This window comes from Drosophila kikkawai, chromosome 3L (assembly GCF_030179895.1).
Source record: "Drosophila kikkawai strain 14028-0561.14 chromosome 3L, DkikHiC1v2, whole genome shotgun sequence".
NCBI lineage: Eukaryota > Metazoa > Arthropoda > Insecta > Diptera > Drosophilidae > Drosophila > Drosophila kikkawai.
The window spans coordinates 395347-412648 of record NC_091730.1 but is presented as its reverse complement, the minus strand read 5'-3'; the positions used below and the strand labels follow the sequence as shown (position 1 = coordinate 412648).

Sequence of the window (17302 nt, the reverse complement as noted above, 5' to 3'; positions counted from 1 at the left end):
ATTTCAACCCCCGAAAAAGCCAAGCACACATCCAACAACCGAAAAAAAGCCAGCCAACGAAATTCACGGCAAAGTGGGAATACTGCTATTCGAAGCTATTGCTACCCTGGAAATAAACAACATTGTATAATATAGATGAGAGCCATTGCTAATGGAAAATATAATATTGCCTTTAAATTATGCACTTTTGATATTTTTTTTTAAATTTTAAATGTTTTTATTCTTTATTTTAAATTGGAAAAGTTATCGTCGAAACTATAGGTAGTTTTTATACCATAGCTGGGTATTATAATTTTAGTCAAAAGCTAGTAAATTATATATATTCTTGGTGTCATATCCCCGATACGGATTCGAGGAACTAAAACCCAGGGTAGAGAAAGCACCCAAAAATTCCAGACAACTAAAAGCTTTCATGAGAAACTAACGAAGGCAAACGGCGGGGAGTGGGTGGACGGTGGCGGCGGCTGTGGGTGTCAGTGGGAGCTGGCAGATGATTAGGGCAGATGTCGCTTCTCGTACAGCTACTGGGCTAGGACTCGGGGAACTATGATTCGGGGGTTACCCCTGCGCCAAGCTGCAGCAGACGTCTTTATGGCCGTCGCCGACGCCGCCATCGCTGCCGCTAGTTGTTTTCCACGCTCGTTGACGACTGTACTTTGGTCGCCTGTTCCTCCGCTGCTCCTGGCTCTCGGATCCTGCTCAGGTCCTGTTAGCCGCGTTCCATTTTTGTGGGCCACGCCCTGACTCCTCTCCCCTTTTGCTCGAGAGATTAATGCCAGCAGCCGGCCGGGCCGGGCCGGGCCGGGGCTGCTCCATAACAATTGATTTCCTTATTTATTCATGCGACACCCAAGAGCCCCAGCTTCTGGCTCAGATCCTTGACTTCGTCTTAACGGAGTTTTATTGCTTTCGGATTGTCGTCAATAGGTGCACTTGTCTATAAAAGTCAGCGGGCTGGAGGTTGAGTTGAAGGTAGAATAGGAGGAGGCAGGTGGGCACAAAGGCTCAAGACTCAAGGCTCAGGACTGCCTGTTGTCATGGTTGTTAATCCCTCAACCAGACAAGTCCTGAACTCCCCTGCAGGGTCAATAGCATTGCCGGGAATTGTAATTAACAAAAGGAAAACAACAATTCCTCTTCAAATCAAAACTTTGGACCATTCTTCTTTGCAGTTTCTTTAGGGTTTCGAGGGTTTCGTTCTCCAAGATATGTCTGGAGAAAAGCACAAAATAGTAAATAAAACTTGCTCTTGAATTCAACAAATGTTTAAGAACTTTTCAGTACAAAAAAGGTTTTTCCTTGCAACCGAAAAAAGTTGTGAAAACCTAGGAAAACCCTGGGAAAATCATATTAACAGCAAACCGCAAAAAGATGAGGAAAAACGGGCACCAGAAATTAAGGGGATGCAAAAAAAAAAGAAAACAAGAATGGAGAAAATCCCGTGGAGCCTTTGATGAAAGGGTTTAGGAAAAAGCAACCAGCAAAAACAAAGAAAGAGTTGCTGCCCAGGGGCGGAGGCGGTGTAGGAGGTGGGGAATTAGAGAGGGGGCAAAAAGGGTAAGGACTGGTAATAACCCGATCCCATGCACGTCGCCACGCCATGCAAAAATAGGAAAAATGTCAAATGAAGCGAGACCGCGCGCAGCTCGCGTTTTGCATGTCAAAGAGTCGGTCGCCCGTCGTCCGTCCTGGCAGCATCATAAGAGGTCCTGGAGAGCCTTCGAGGGTGCTCAAAGCCGCTGTATGGATCTCCGCGAGGCTCTAGGAGTTTGCATTGACACTTGACTTTAAATTGAGCGAATGTTGTTTTCACAAAAAAAGGAGCAAAAAAATCCTTGCATATTTCTAAGTAAAAAAAGGAGGAAGGGGGCGTGGGGCTCATAAATGTGAGTTCGTGTAGCGGAAGGAGAAAGAAATTCCCACTAAACTTTAATGCAATTTGTTTTTTAAGGATATGCAGCAGGTCAGGGCAAAGTTTTCCTCCTTCTTTCTCTTTTTTATTTTCCCCCTGTGTTTTCTTATTGCCAGTTTTCCCCATCTTTTTTTTCCACCTTTGAGACCACGGGGGCTTAGAGGGCGTGGCACGCGTCCTTTCGGCCAATATACAAAATGCAGTTTAGGGCTTATGAACTTAACTTTGATGGGATTTGCACTTCAAACGACAGTCCGGAGTGAGAGGAGGGTCCTTGAGGTGCTGCTGGGTGGGTTTTGAATCCATTAAATGCATTTAAATTAAATCTAACTAAAAGGTATTTCGCGTAATTTAATACTTAAAAATTAAATATTAAATCCCTTGGGTATTATTTAGCTTATTGTCAATACTAAAAGTCATAAAACCTCCTTACATTTATCGTTCTCAGAAGCTCCTGTAACACTTTTAATCTTATTAACTGACTTTTGTTTTTCTATAAAAACCGAGTTCTTTCCCTTAATTAGTAACCGTTAAACTTTGAAATTCTTGAGAATTTGCCTGCTGCCTGATTTATTCTCGCCAAGAACAAGACAATTGAGCCGGTCAACGACTCGCGGCTGTCTCCTTGAACCCACACTGATTCACTATCATCAACCGAGTTCGAGTCCCGTGTCCCGTGTCCCGAACCGGAGTCCCACTGATCACCGACGAAACATTTTTGTTAATGCGCCAAAAAGCGGCGAAACTTTTGTCATGTTTTTTATTTCACTTTTGCCCTCCTGCTCTGCGCTTTTTGGGCTGTGTGTGTGCCTTAACTGACTAATTTAGTGGCCGGAGTTCAATGTATTCCATAAATTTCAACTAAGCGTTCAAGGACAATGCCAAGGAGGCGAGGATCGGTGGTGAGACGCCGGCGCGGTGTTTGTTTGCGAATTATGTTTGGCTTTATAAATGAATTGATTGAGAGGGCAGTGGAGGAGAGAACAGAGCAGAAACACTAAACCGAAAGCGAAAGCAAAAAGAGCAATAATGCAACAGAGACCGTTTTGAGGTGCGAATATTTTGAATACCCTTAAAACTTTTTAGTTAAAAGTGATTGAAGAATATTCAAAAAGATTTCTCAATTCCTTGATATATTAAATAACTCTTCTGGGAAGATATATCTAGTTTCTGCATTTTTCTTTCTTAGGTTTGCATTCTTCTGGGAGTAATACAACATTTTGCTTATTTTCTTAAACCCCGATATTTTCATATTCGAGACAGCCCTTCCAGCTCTTTCTTTTTTAATTTTCAATATTTTTGATTATTATTAAGGGTATTTTATTTTTATTTTATATTTACCATATATGTATTTCATTATTATTTAGGGTACTTTATGGGTCGTTGCCTGAAGTCCCGACTTGATTTTTTTAACCACTTCTCTGATCGTTGACTCTTCGGAGGAGAAGGAAGAAGTAGGGGCCAGATCGTTAAGCCTCGATGATGGCAACGGAAGTCATAACGGTCAAAGCTGCAGCTCTGAGATTAGAAAGGAAAAGGGTGAAGAATTGCGGGCCGCAGAGAAAGAGAGAGCAAGAGAGTCGAGAAGTGAGACGGCCGAAGCCCCATCCGGAGAATGATTTATGCTTGTTGTGCAGTTTCTTCCCGGGGGTTTCTTCGCTTCGCTTAGCGCCATGTCTGGGGTGTCGTCTGCCTTCCTCCCGTTCTCGGCAGAGAGAAGACAGCTCAGTACCCCTCGTTTCATTGAGCTCCTTGAGTATCGGCAATCAGTAATTAATGGCTTTGTCAGTTCGCAGTCTTCTCTGCACGTAGCCACGCCAGTCTCCATTTCCAGTCCCCAAAACATGTGTATATAATTTTTGATTCTTTGCATTTCGTCTGCGATCTTCCCCAGTCTGCAAATCTGCACCCCGGTCACCGCCTTCGCCGCTGTCTTCTGTCCGATCAAATGCTGGAATTTCGTTGATAGCGCCGCCAACCGCCAAACATCCTGTTGTTTTTTGGATACCCCTTGAATGCCGCGATAGGGTAGTGGGGTGTGTCCAGCTGAAGGTAATCAGGAACTTAATTGCTACCACTAAAGTTTGTAATTTTATATCAAAGGGGGGATATTACGCAACGATGTCTTATGATCTCCTGGATTACTGTTGACCATTTTCTCCTTATGAAAACCCATAGATATCTCTTACAGTCTCATCGATTCCTGGGTAACTCCTCGTTGATATCCTGCTAATTGGCATTCTTGTTTGCCTTGCTTTGTTTTTTTTTTCTGCTGGCCCGCCGCCGTCGTTGTTGCTGTAGCCTCGATTGTGTCTTTTGGTCTTCGTTTGGCATTTTCCGAACGTCTGCACGTCTGCATATCTGAGCTGCGCGGAAAGGGGCTAAGGGGAAACGGGGGCTTCGTTAGAGCATTTGGCTGCTATTTTTAATGTTGACACGTTTGAAGATCGTTGACTCTCCGCAGACGGTCAATGTCCATTTCAGCCGCAGCATCAGTGAAGAAGAGCAGGGAATTCTGCAGTTGGAAATGTGAATTATGCGGCGTCTTGGTCCGTCAATGACAGGAGCTGGAGATCTGGAGTCGTGGCTTTGGGGAGACACGATTTTTCCTCGCTTAAAAGCGAGAACAATGGGAGAGACTGACTGGAGACCAGGACCAAGACCGGCAGGAGATCCCAAAGTGCAATAGATCATCAATCGATCACGATCGGCATTGACTGAGCAAATAGATCAGCGAGTGGAGAAGAGAGCTTCGCTTGGATTCCATGTTGAGAAAGATCAGTGAATCATTCATGAAGAGCGGGCACTCGAAAAGCCCCTCGTTAAGATCCTCACTTGACTTGGCAGTCCTTTGTTATAAAAACCTCTTCAAAACGGAAAAAGGGGATCAGTGCTAAATTGAAGAGCTCTCGCTCTTCAGAAAACGTTAAAAGGCAGAGATTGAATTTTCGATCAGCAAAAATTATGAGTACTTTCTTTTCATTGATATGAGTTCTTCGATATGTATTTGATAGATCTTTGAAGATAATTCCGTGTGTGTGATGATAGTTTCAATTGATCACGATTAGCGATAGAGCGTTCTTCGTGTGTCCTCCAAGAAACTGATTCGGCGAGAAGAAAGGCGAGCATTAAGATCCGCACGATCTTCCTTGGAGTGTGAAGATCACTTCTCAGACACTGATGCGACGGCTTCCTTTCACATTGCCCCATTTCGCCTTGTCAGGATCGCTCCTCCGATCGGCTCAATTAGCCACAGTCCATGCAAATCAACTGAGATCTCTCTCTCCCTGACAAGTGACACGGCGATCCACGGCGACTGTCATAAATCTCACCCACCGCGGCACCAATCTCCTCCAAGGGATTGCTTGGGATTGGATTGGTTTGGATTGTTCCTGGAAACGGACTGTTTCCCTTCTGCTCCTCCTCCTTGCGGTGCTCCTGCTACGCTACCATGTTGGTGGTCAGAAAGGAGCTGGTAAAAAGTGCAAATCACTTCATTAATGTGCCGGTTGGACCGGCGAGTTGCAACATTGTTGCCACAGGGCAGCATTTGGGCGGCTGCCCATCATTTGCCTTAATGGATACACCGGCACCCCAGCTTCCATCCATCCCAGCCGACCGGTAGAAGTTCTCAGTTCCCGCCTCCCAGCTTCGCCATAAAGATGCCAGACTCGGCCTCGTCCCTGTCCCTGTTTCTGTCCCTGCTGTCAGATCCACCTTCCAGCTCCCTGCTCCGTCTCATCCGCCGCTTTCCCTCAGTTGCTTGACCCGCAAACAAAAAACGGAAAAGAATACGCCGGGCGCTGGAATTCCTTAAACGATCGTCGTCAATGGGTTAAAGCATTTAAAGGGGACCAAGCTGAGCCGAAAAAATGCACTGGAATAGGGGATGCCCTATAATTAGGAAGTAATACCTTGGTTCAATATTTGGAAGTTTTAACAGAATATAGATAGTTGAAACCAGGGGATTTATATCGAACGGAAAAATCCAATATCCTAGGAACCTGATTATTTTATTTATCGATTATAAATTGTTAAATGCATCGTTTAAATAACCTTGCAGTATTGATATATATTGTTCTCAGACCTGCCACTCCCTTTGCTACCCTGTAAAGGCCCCTGGGCATGCACAAAAAACGCACACTCATGCCGCGGCAATGTCGCTGCAGTCTTTGCTGGCTTTTTGTTGCTCATGCTGCTCTTCTGCAACGCCCGATGTCGGCACGATATGCTCCTCTGCAACATTGTTGCATGGGAATGGAGTCGAGAGTCGGAGTCGGGTCGGATCGCCAGTATAGCTTCAGAGCGGGGAGGCTGCCTGTTGCCAGTTGCAGGTCTGGAATGCTGCAACTCATTTTGCCACATCTCTCAGCACCGCAGCTTGTCCGTTAATTGAGCGTGCAACGAGTGATAACTGCTGATCCCCCGTCTATATAGAAACAGATATCTCTCTGCTTCTTCGCATCCTCCGCCTGGAGTTGAAGTTGGAGGTCAGCAGATCGACAGCCGCCTCGGTTTCTTCTTTGGCCACTTTAATTGCTCTCGTAATTCTCTCAACGCTTGAAGCGATTATTATGGCACATTGTGTCCATAGAAAGCCCAAAAACGAAAGCTTCCGACAAAAAGAAAACTTGAAAATTGTGTTAAGCATTTACACGTGCCGTCACCATAAAAGATGTCTCGTCCAAATTTTGTTGTTTCGTTGGGAACTCCCGAAGCGGATGCTCTACAATTGTGGATTTGGCAGGTGTAGGAGGACGAGGGAGGTGAGTGAGCGATGTGGGATCGCAGGTTAGTGATCCAATGAGTTTTAATGTCATGAGAAAATTGAATCGAGGCTATATTACACTTATAAAAATATTTTTCATTCTGATTTTCCTTGTTTAGATCTTTTTTTAATTTTGGTTAATTTTTCATAATTGAGTTAAGTGACGGTTGATGGGCACCTGTGGATACCCTAAAGTAGCCCCATGTTTTCTTTATTCAAGAAAAATTATCCTTAAATTTAGAATATTTTGTCTCCTTTATAAAATGTTTCTAAAAGTGGCATAGAATTTTCTAAATATTTCTGCAAAAAGCGATAATGAACTGTACAATATTTATTAATTAAAAAAATTAAGAAATTTAAATCCTGTTTACAGACTTTTGTAAAGATCAATTTCGATTTCCAAAAGTTACCCAATAAATAATACTATATATAATACTAAACCCGATCTCTGAAACTACCGCGTCATTGATCAATGGACTCCGATAGCGCCTCGCTTTATCGCTATTCCACCATGAAGGTGAAGTGTGGGTCTACACTACAGTTCATTCCAGAGGGGCTTGGGCGTGCAAAGATCGCTCCGAGCTCCGAGCTGCGAGCTATGTTGTGTAAATTGAACAGGCCAAACGAAACGAAAAGGCGCACGAAATAAATCTCGAGAGCAAACAAACAACAACAAGTGACAAGCACAACAAACACAAAACAACAACGAGCAAACAAACAGCGAAGTAAGAAAAAATCAAGGGAAAAGAGGGGCAAAAATAATAATAAAAACTTCATGATTCGAATGGGAAAAGGTGTCATTGCAGGTGAGAAACGAGAGCACACGCGTATGCCCCTTTTGGGAGGCCAAGACAAAACAGAAACCTCGAACCCGCTTCGTAGATTATGACTTACTAGAAATCGAAGGCCCCGAGTAGCAGTAGGTTTTCCTGGGGCCACTGTGCCCGCCCGGGTTTTCATCAATGAATTTATGAGGGTACTCCGCCCCCTTTTTTTTGTGGGACTATTGCTAACCGTTAAATTGCCTTTGACTTCTTCTTCGTCTTCGCTTTTAATTTATCATTTTCCTCGCATTCCTCATACTTTTTAATTCATAAATTATAAGGGGGGATATGTTGGTCAATTGCTTGTCGGGTGGACAGTTATGGGCATAAATTACGCCTCGAGTTGTAAATTTCTTCGAAATGCTAAATTAAAAGTTATTTATTGTATTTGATTTGCTCTACGTGCTTTGTTTCGGAAATATGTACGGCCAGTAAAAAGTCTTGGGAAGCGTTTGGGGGGAGGACAAGTCATTAGGGGCGACTAGAATGTGACCGGAAACGGTTGGGGAAGGGTTTATTTTTTTCGTTTATGGTAAATGGGAAGTGTTGAGTATGTATTAATAACGGAAAGTATTAAGTTTTCATAAAAGAGTTTTTAACTAGGAATTGGACAAGTTTGTATTCAGTTAAAGTATATCGATATTTTGTGGAAATGTCGTAACAGTTGACAGTTTTTCGTAGTTTAAAAATCCATGTATAAATCACTACATTTATTTCGATATGATAATTATTGCGAGTATAGTACAGGCTGTGAATATTGATAATAAAAAGTGGGAAAAAATATTTAATCTTAAATTCTCAGCCATTTAAACTTCTTTAAATACATTCTCCAAATGCTAATTAGTGACTTTCCATATCGATAATAGAAAACTCCTCTGACCAAATAGAGTTCCATTTGGAAAACCACACACTCGGACCCTCTTACCCTTCACACCCTCCTATCCTAGCTCGTATGTGGGATGTGTGACTCCTTCCTTTTTTCAGGGGCGTGGCCTGTGTGTGCAGCCGCAACCAGTTAGCCATTTAATGGCTTGTCTAATATCCTTTAACTGCCATCGGGCCATTAAAAAGCATAAAGTCATTTGGTAATTAATTTTCATGTTGGTTCCTCCGTCCCGTCCAGGAGATAGATATGATGACGATGATGGGGCTGTGGAAGTTGGGGGAGTCCCCGAAACAGGGCGCGGTCGAGTTTGGTTAGTTTCGGCTTCGCTGCTTGCTCCTCGCTCCCTACCCAGAGTCCTTCCGCGTTGTACCCTTTTGCATATTAACAAAACAAAGCACAACACTCACACATGCAGTCGAAAAACGCGCCAAACATGTCCTACCTCTCGTGGATTTCCAGTGCGCACGACGACCAAAGCCAGGATGCTGCTGGACCTCCTCCGATGCCGTTGTCGATGCCGATGCAGTTTGTGCCGGGTTCCCTTCCAGCTTCCATTACTACGAGCATTTTTACTACGTTTTATCGATCCACCAGTGTGTATCCATCCTGCGCGCGCTTTTGCCGGCTTTAGTTGTGTGTGTGTATTCCGCGCTCTGTATCCTGTGGCCCGTAGCCCGTATCCCGAGACCTGCTGCTGTACGCCCAGCCAAAAAAAGGAAAAGAGCAAAGGCAACGAAAAGAGCCGAAGCCCAATCGGGTTTTGGGTTGGAGGAAGCTGGGCAGCTGGGCGAGGCCACATCAAAAGAGCACACTGAACGGGGGTTCCCCTCGTTTCACTTTCCACTTGATTCCTTGCGCTTGACAGCCACCCAAAGGAGGAGGATGCAAGGATGCAGCTGTGCTCAGCGCTCGCTCTCTCTTGCCGGCGCTCCGCTCTCGTCTCTCGGCCATTGACCTCTGATGTCAAACGAAATCGGCGCGCACTTATTAAGTAGAGAGGGGAGGCAAGGCAGGAGCAGGAGCTGGAGCAGGAACATTATCAGGAGCAGGAGTAGCAGCAGTAAGAGGAGGGAGGTGCAAGGGGACACTCGACCACGGTCCAGAGAATTGCAACTTCACAAGGGGGAACCCAGTCAGGAGTGGGACTTTGGGCATGGGAGCACGTTGAGTGGATTGCCGTGGATTGGATTCTGTGGTGCACCCGCTCATCCTCATCCTTGTCCTCGGCCAGAGTTGCCTTACGGCCAACTTCCGAGTTTGTTTTGTGTTGTGTAAATTACGTTATTTACGTGTATATTGTTGGCCAGAGTTTCGGGTTCGGCTTTGGGTTACTTTTGTTGTGTTTTGTGTGTTTATGAGACGTCGGGGAAAGATTAAATTGGATACGCCAAGCCAAGTCCGAATTGTTGCAATTGTTCATAAAAAAATGACAATAAAAAACCTTTCTACTTAAAGGCTTTAAATATGGTTAAATATATATAGTTTTCCTCTCTATTACTTCATTCGTTTTTTTGTTTTTATTTTATAATTTTATTGGGAGCTATTTACAAACCACAAATAAAATAAAAGCCATTTATCTAAGGACTTAAAGAGTATATTTTTGGTACGAAAAATTATCTGCATGAAATTACGTGAACTCTTCGTGTATAATAGAGTATTTGTTGATTATACAGACATAGTTTGGACAGACATTTTATACGTAAATTTAAGTTTAGTTTCCACGTCAAACACATCAGGTTTGTGCCTTGGCTGAGTTGAAAATTGCTCATTGGGTTGTCGTCGTGACTAATATTGCTTCCACTTGTTGTAAAACTTTGGTAAATTTTAACCAAAACTCGACAGGGGAACGGAGTTTTCGCAGGTATCTTCCTCGCTTTAGGAAAGAAAATTGTTTTTAAATAAGTCATTATTAAAATATTATATTAGGGCTATAGTCGAGAGTTCCGACTTGTAGAAACCGGGTAATCTCTGTTATAATACTTTGCCCTTGCGGGGTATTACAAATTCAGTCAGAAGCTGGTAACGCAGTGAAGGAGTCATTTTCGACCCTATATTCTTGATCAGCATCAACAGGCGAGTCTTTCTAGCCATGTCGAGAAGAAAAAAAATTTTCAAAATTTTTTATCAAAAAATGTTTAAGGGGTTGCATCGTTAACATTCTTAAAAATTTGAAAAAATTTTAATTTCTTAAAATTTGAAATTCAGTATGAATATTTATTAGCCTATTAAAAACTAACATGGAAAAGCATTCCGAATTGAATTTAATGCATTTATGGCTTAGTTATGATCGATTCGCTTCACATTTAGCTGATATAGCTCTGGTATTTCTTGTCAGATCCGCGATTACGCTACATAAATATAGGTCTCTCTGTTACTCACTTATCAATGCGTCGCAGAAAGTTCTGGATCTGTTGATTCTTCCCAATCAACGCGTAGAGTGCCGCAAATCCATGAAAGGCCATGCAGAAGCTGACGGCATAGTTGAGGTGCGACCGCTCCTCCCGGTAATAATTGAAGGCAAAAGAGCAGACGCAAACAAACCACACGAGCGCCGTATAGCCGAAATACTTCCAAAAGGATCTGAAGCGATTCTTCTCAATGGACTCGAAGCTCTTCTCGGTCTCGATTTCGGGCTCTTCGCTGATGTAGATCAGGCTGAGGATGTAGAAGAAGCCACTGATGGCGCAGGCCACAAAGACGGGGGCGTACAGGTACACCATAATAGACCAGTTGCGCGCTGGAAAAGCGATCCGTAAATTAGTTAATTATATTAGTTATCGGATAGATAGCCGAGTACTTACGATCAAACCAGCAAGTATCGCCGCCAAAGATCAGCCTTGAGCCGTAGTAACTGAAGCCCACGAAGAAGGACCAACCAATGGCAATCAACACAATCGGTGTGAAGATCAGCCAGAACATGAGTTTGGTGAAAACAACGCCATGGAAGCTGAGGTAGAGCTTGAAGGCAATGAAGCTCAGGATGTAGAAGGAGAGAACCAGATACATGAGAGTTAAGCTGGCTAGGAAAACGGTTAGAAAAGAGATCTCAGGGCTGGAAGGATATAACTCACGTAAGATCCTACAGGCCGCATTCGAGAGATTCGCCGGATTGTGCAGAGTTAGGTAGGCCAGGGGGGCATAGCCCATGATCATACAAATAGTGTAGGCCTTGATCGCCACACCGTAGAAACTGTTGCGCATCTCGGAGCACATCAGGTACACCATTAGCACAATAAACATGGATATTATGGCGATCAAAAGACCTGCAGAGAAACGAGTAGAGCGCGAGATCAGCTGGATAAAAGCATGAATATCGCTGACGATCAAACTATCAATCCACACATCGGCGATTTCCTTTTGTTATTTTAGCAATTATTTTTATGAGGCGAGGCGGTGTCTATTTTTGCCTCAAAAATGAGAATTAAAAATTGAAAGCAAAAGTTGTGACTGTGTTTAATCGCTGGCGGACTCACATATGGCGTAGGTCCATTCCCGCACGCCCAGTACAAAGTGTAGTTTCTCCGGGGCGCAGGCCAAGGGCTGCCAGTCCCAGGAGGTGTTGCCATTGAGCAGGAGCAAGGGAGTGAAGCAGTAGTGCTTGGAGAACAGGTGGCCCCGATGGGTCACCGTTCCGTTCTGGGGAAAAGAGAAAATTTTAAAGCATCTAAGCGCTCGCAATGGGGAAAATTCATTACCTCGTGCAGAGTCCAGTGCACATACTCCGATCCCTTGGTTACCGCCTTCATGTGCTCACACGGCGTTCCCACATGAATGCTGAAACGTGACCTTAGTTCTATATCGCTCAGGCTGCCGTTGTTCAGCTCCACTTCCATGTGGTTCTCCGAGGGAAGACTGGATAATTGGCGTATTGGTATCTCGCACTGTCTGGTCACCAGGTCGTAGGTCTGCCCCTCGGGACAGCAAATCCTTACGCACGGCCTCGACTTACAGACACAGGCTCTGAGGTGAATGGGCGCCGGTATACGGATGCCATTCTCAATGACAAAGTCGTAGGCGGCCACCAAGTGACGTGGAATCACTGTCCAGTTGTGGATGTAGGAGCCTTCCGAGATATAACTCCCCGAGATGTTGGCGGTGTCAATGAACGCGCAGGGATAGTGAGTCTCCTCGTGATATCCCCAGCATAAGTGGACTGTGCAGAGGAGAAGAAGGATCTTCATCCCCAGAGGGCACAACTGCGCCATTCGAAGAGACATTCTCGACTGCCGAACGAATCTAATCTCTGGCTCTCCCTGCTCCGGGATGTGTTTTTGTTTACACTAGAGCGTCCAATTTATGCGTGTTTACCTCCGGACGATTGCCAAATCCAAATCGAATTGGTATGGAAATGGTATCAAAATGGACTGACCGACCGAATGGCACAGGTATGGGTAATTGTAATGCACTGATGACTGGGCGGGGCACAGGTGGGAGAGCCGCTAGTTGGGTGTACGGCGGATCATCGTCAGCCTGCACCTGGCACTCGTCGAACTTGGACTGCTAATCCGAATCCCGACGAACTCAATCGAAGGCAAGGTAGGCGGTCAGTCGGTGGTGGTGTAGTGTCTGTGGTGTGTCTGAGGCCTGTGTGCGAGGTGTGTGAGGTGTGGCAAGGCGCACACCCACTTTATTTAGCGTCGTCCCAGGAACGTGCGGCATTTTGTTTACAACAAAAGAACAAAAAAAAGGGGGGGGAAAGTAAGCTGTTGGCCAAACATCAAAATGGTCGGGAAATGCTCTATACATATATGCTTGGAAAAATGCTAAGAAAATTATGATTGAATGGATTTTGGATGCTAAGAGGAATTCCCCCAGAGGAAAAGGAAAGTTTGAATTTAAATATTTCAGTTCTTTGGGTTAGTGAACTATTTCTGAGGCAATATTTAGTTTTTAATTATACTTTTCAAGAACCTTATATAAAGTCCACATATCGAGGATCACCACACCTATATTTAACCTCCAATAAACTTATCGCAAAGCCTTATCATAAAGGCTTCGTTTCTATTTATAATTAACCCCTTAAAAACTCCATAAAAATCAGGTCCTATAGTGTCTCCACTATTCATTACTGAGTCACTTTTCACATAACTATTGGAAACTATTCGCGCACCGGACATTCTACAGACGGAGGCATGGAAATAGAGACAGATACAGATACTCGGACAGATAGAGCGATACGGATAAAGTCAGCTCTCGGCCATTCTCAATTGCGTCATTAACCGAGCATTTGTTGCGTGCCACTTAGTGGCTTTCCGCTAATCCCAAACCCAACCTAGACGAAGCACGTCACAAAGGAGAGACTCTCGTGGGGTGGATATTCGAGGAATAGTTTCCTTTGCCGCGGGACAAAAATTATTCATAAAGCTAATAATAGGAGAAGGAGGACAGAGAAAAGAAAATGGTTGACAAGTTGCAAAATCTATAAAATTAGGAATTTATGAGTGTGAATTTGTGGCAGATTTGCTTAAAGGTAGAAACAATTAGCTTATGAAAGATCAGAGTAGCTAAGGATTGATTGATAAAGATACATTCTACATGCACATTATCTGAGTTTATTTAACAAACTTATACCTAGTATACTGAGTCACTTATAAATTATGGACATATTTGTGAGCGACGCCTTAAATGAATCATAAGATAGCTTGATACAGCAAAATCAACTAAAGTGACGTGACTGTGGGCTTATAGGGTGAGTCTGTAAGACAAAATAGATTAGTTTTGACTTAAAAACCAAAAAATATATATTTATTAATAATAACCTGAAGATTTGAGATCCCCTTTCTCATCGAACTTGTAGACGCGAGCATTGATCACACTCAGATCTGTTTGACTCGACTCACTGTGAAATGAAGCAATATTTTAAATATTAGTTTTTAGTTCTTTTTCCGTTGAGATAAATTTAACTTACACATTGATGGCCCACCAGGATTTCACATGCATGTTTTTCCCAAGCAAGAGAATAAATCCGGCTATGGCCAGGCCCAGGATGCAAATGCCACTCCAGAAGTCTATGATGAAGAAGTGCTCCCTTACTCTGGCCATTATGTAAACCACGATCTCACGGACCCACACGGCGAACACGCCCACTATATAGGCGCTGAAGGCGTAAAAACTGAAAGGAAAACCAAAATTTAACAAGGATGAACTAGGAAAAGCTTTAGAGATCTTCGCCTACTGGGTCTTGACGATTCTCAGCTGTGTTCCCAATATGTACTGAGTGTCCGGGGGCAGTTCGTAGATCGAAAAGTAGGCCTTGAGGCAGCACACAATACTAAAGATGAGCAGAATGGTAATGGGCGCATAATAGTAGATCAAAATGCCCCAAAGACGAACTGAAATAAAGGGTATAAAGTATTATTCGTTAGGTTAAACCCAATAGGACCCACCATCAAACCAGCAGTAGTCCTCGCCAATGCCTGGCTTGTAGTGTTTGGGCAGCTTGGAGTCCTGGGCGAAGGACACGAGGAACCGGAGTCCCACCACAGCCAAGACTGATAAGCCATACCAAAGGCGACGAACCCAATCCCTCACCGCCTTCTGTCTGAAGTTAAGCAGGAAATCGAAGCTGCAAATGGCCAGGAAGACGAAGGATAGCAGGATGCAGAAGTAGGCCAGGAAGCCTAAATAGAGTACGATTTTCTAAGTTAAAGGAGGAATGAAATTCGAGCCTTTAGCAGTCACCTATATTTCTGCAGGAAGCATGCGATAGCTTCATGGGATTCTTCAGGGCCAAGTAGACCAAAAGGGAGTAGCCCACGACGATGCAGAGCAGATAGTAGATGATCACCTTGCCATAGTAACTCTGCCGCGCTTCCCTTACCGAGCCCAGTAGCGACAGGATAAATATGTTTATGATAATGGCTATGATGCTGCCTGAAAGGATTCAACAAAGGGGTTACTTTTTGGATAGAAAAACCTCCTCAAACGAGAAGAATGCGACTGCTCACAAATGGCGTAGATCCACACCCGGTAGCCCGTCTGGAAGCGCTCGCAGCTGAGCGGCGCGAGCTCCCACTGCTCAGACTTGTGCTCCAATGGAGTGAAGCAGTACTCATCTGGGGTCCACAGCCGGTTGTCCCTTTGCAGGGAACCATTCTCGAAGAGATCCCACTGCCAGAAGCTCTCGTGCTTCTTGTCCACAAACTTGTTCCGACATCCAAGCTCCGTGCGCACCACAAATCGATCCAAGATCCGCACCTGCTCCACTGATTTATTGTTGCTGTAGGTCAGCTCTATGTGAGTGGACTCCCGTATCTGGTGGGGCCTGGAGCAGTTCCAATTCTTGGCATCGAATACCAGATCCGGTGGGCAGCAGAAACTGATGCATGGCTTTAGCAGGCAGACGCAGCCGCGTAAGTGCTTTTTGGCCCGGTACTCAACGCCATCGATCACCTTGAAGCCGTACTCGGCCATGAAATGGGGAGGAACCACCACTCCGGCGTAAGAGTAGGATCCGTCCTTGAGCCGCAATCCATCCGTGATGTTGACCGTGTCCGCGTAGGCGCAGGGATGATCCATGCTAGCGATCTCCAGCGATCGTACGCCCACGCATAAAACCAAGCCCAAGCCTATGGTGATGATCCAAGACGAAGCCATGGCTCACAGTGACGTCACGGAGCTCGATAATGAAATAAACAAATAATCGAAGCGATGATCGCCGCCGAATTCTCTTTATGCAATCCACGCACACTCGCAAAATCTGAATCCGAATTCGAATCCGACTCCGAGTCCACAACAATCGGAACCCAAAAACTGACGAAGGCAGCGGCGCTGTCTAAAAACGTCTGTGATTGCGACAACGACAGCGGCGACAACGACAAAAGAACAGCCGTAAACAACGATGGAGAGACCGCTCTCTCTCTCTTAGACCCGGCAGGGGCAACCGCAGTGCCGCTCCATGCTGGCCAAGAATAAAAAACAGACTAACTGATTAGCCAGCGAGCCCAAAAACCAGACGCGACCACAACCGGCAGAGCAAAGCAGCAACAGAAACAACAGCAGCAGCAGAAGCAGAAGCGGTGGGGACCAGTCACTGCTCCATACCCAGGCCCCTTCTCTCTCCCGAACGTGTGGAATCCCAACCAGCGCGACTGGCACATTCAAAATTCATTTTTTGATAGGCACCGCACCGCGTGAGTGGTGTTGAATCAGCTATTTCTAGCCATTCATAAGGTAATTCCAGTGAGTGAGTGTGTTTAACATGTGTCTTTCCTTTTCAATTAATTAAAGATCAAGACACAAAAGATATGAAACACTCGACTGAAAATTAGAGATCACTGTTTCCAAAGTAAAATTTAAAAAATTACAGATTGACAGACCGAATATCGAAGTCAGGTAAAAACCTTGGTTTCCAAAATCCTTGGCTCGGGGATGTCTGCCGGTGATGTGCAGATTTTGTTTTCGTTATTGCCGTTAGCTTATTAAATCGTAAAAAAAGTAATATCTTAAAATCTGTATGCAGATTTTTTAACCTAGAAAAAAAAAATAGCGTAGGCACGCTTTTCAAATTAAATTTGATGACGATAAATTCTTAAAATTTAAAATGAAGTTGCTATTTTTTTATTAAAAATAAAAATAGTAAAAACAGAAGCGAACATTTCGAAATATGGTAAAATGAATTAATTTTTGGCTTACCTCTAGTATACTTTGAATTCGGCGCCTGATCCAATTGTAACCTGCAAGGGTTGCCAACTAGCTTTCCTTCTTGTTTGTTATTAATTTAGTTCTTAAAAGAATTAAAAAAGCTGTTGTTAAGACAAGAAAATCCAACCCGATCTACAGCTGAAGCTGAAACTCTCAGGGTTTATGTACAGGTTAAAAAATAGCATACCGTATTTATGGTGCCCGCATTTGCTAATGATCTCTTACGATCAAATACATTCGGTATGGTGAGTGTCTCTGCTAAATCTTTA

The 17302-nt window shown here is 44.2% G+C and overlaps 2 protein-coding genes across 2 annotated transcripts; both read right to left on the bottom strand.

The window, feature by feature from the left end:
• Nucleotides 1-9978: 9978 nt before the first annotated feature.
• mthl8 (methuselah-like 8) lies at nt 9979-12890 on the bottom strand. Its single transcript, XM_017172415.3, has 6 exons — nt 12086-12890; nt 11864-12026; nt 11462-11653; nt 11192-11410; nt 10770-11127; nt 9979-10263 (listed from the first exon to the last, which is right to left on the bottom strand). Exons 1-6 carry the CDS (start codon nt 12605-12607, stop codon nt 10215-10217), a joined length of 1503 nt encoding a protein of 500 aa, XP_017027904.1. The 5' UTR covers nt 12608-12890; the 3' UTR covers nt 9979-10214.
• Nucleotides 12891-13895: 1005 nt separating this feature from the next.
• mthl9 (methuselah-like 9) lies at nt 13896-16308 on the bottom strand. The gene is made up of 7 exons (XM_017172364.3): nt 15338-16308; nt 15072-15263; nt 14777-15010; nt 14566-14722; nt 14299-14502; nt 14150-14229; nt 13896-14085 (listed from the first exon to the last, which is right to left on the bottom strand). The coding sequence occupies exons 1-7, from the start codon at nt 15984-15986 to the stop codon at nt 14051-14053; spliced, it is 1551 nt and encodes a 516-aa protein (XP_017027853.1). The 5' UTR covers nt 15987-16308; the 3' UTR covers nt 13896-14050.
• Nucleotides 16309-17302: the final 994 nt, after the last annotated feature.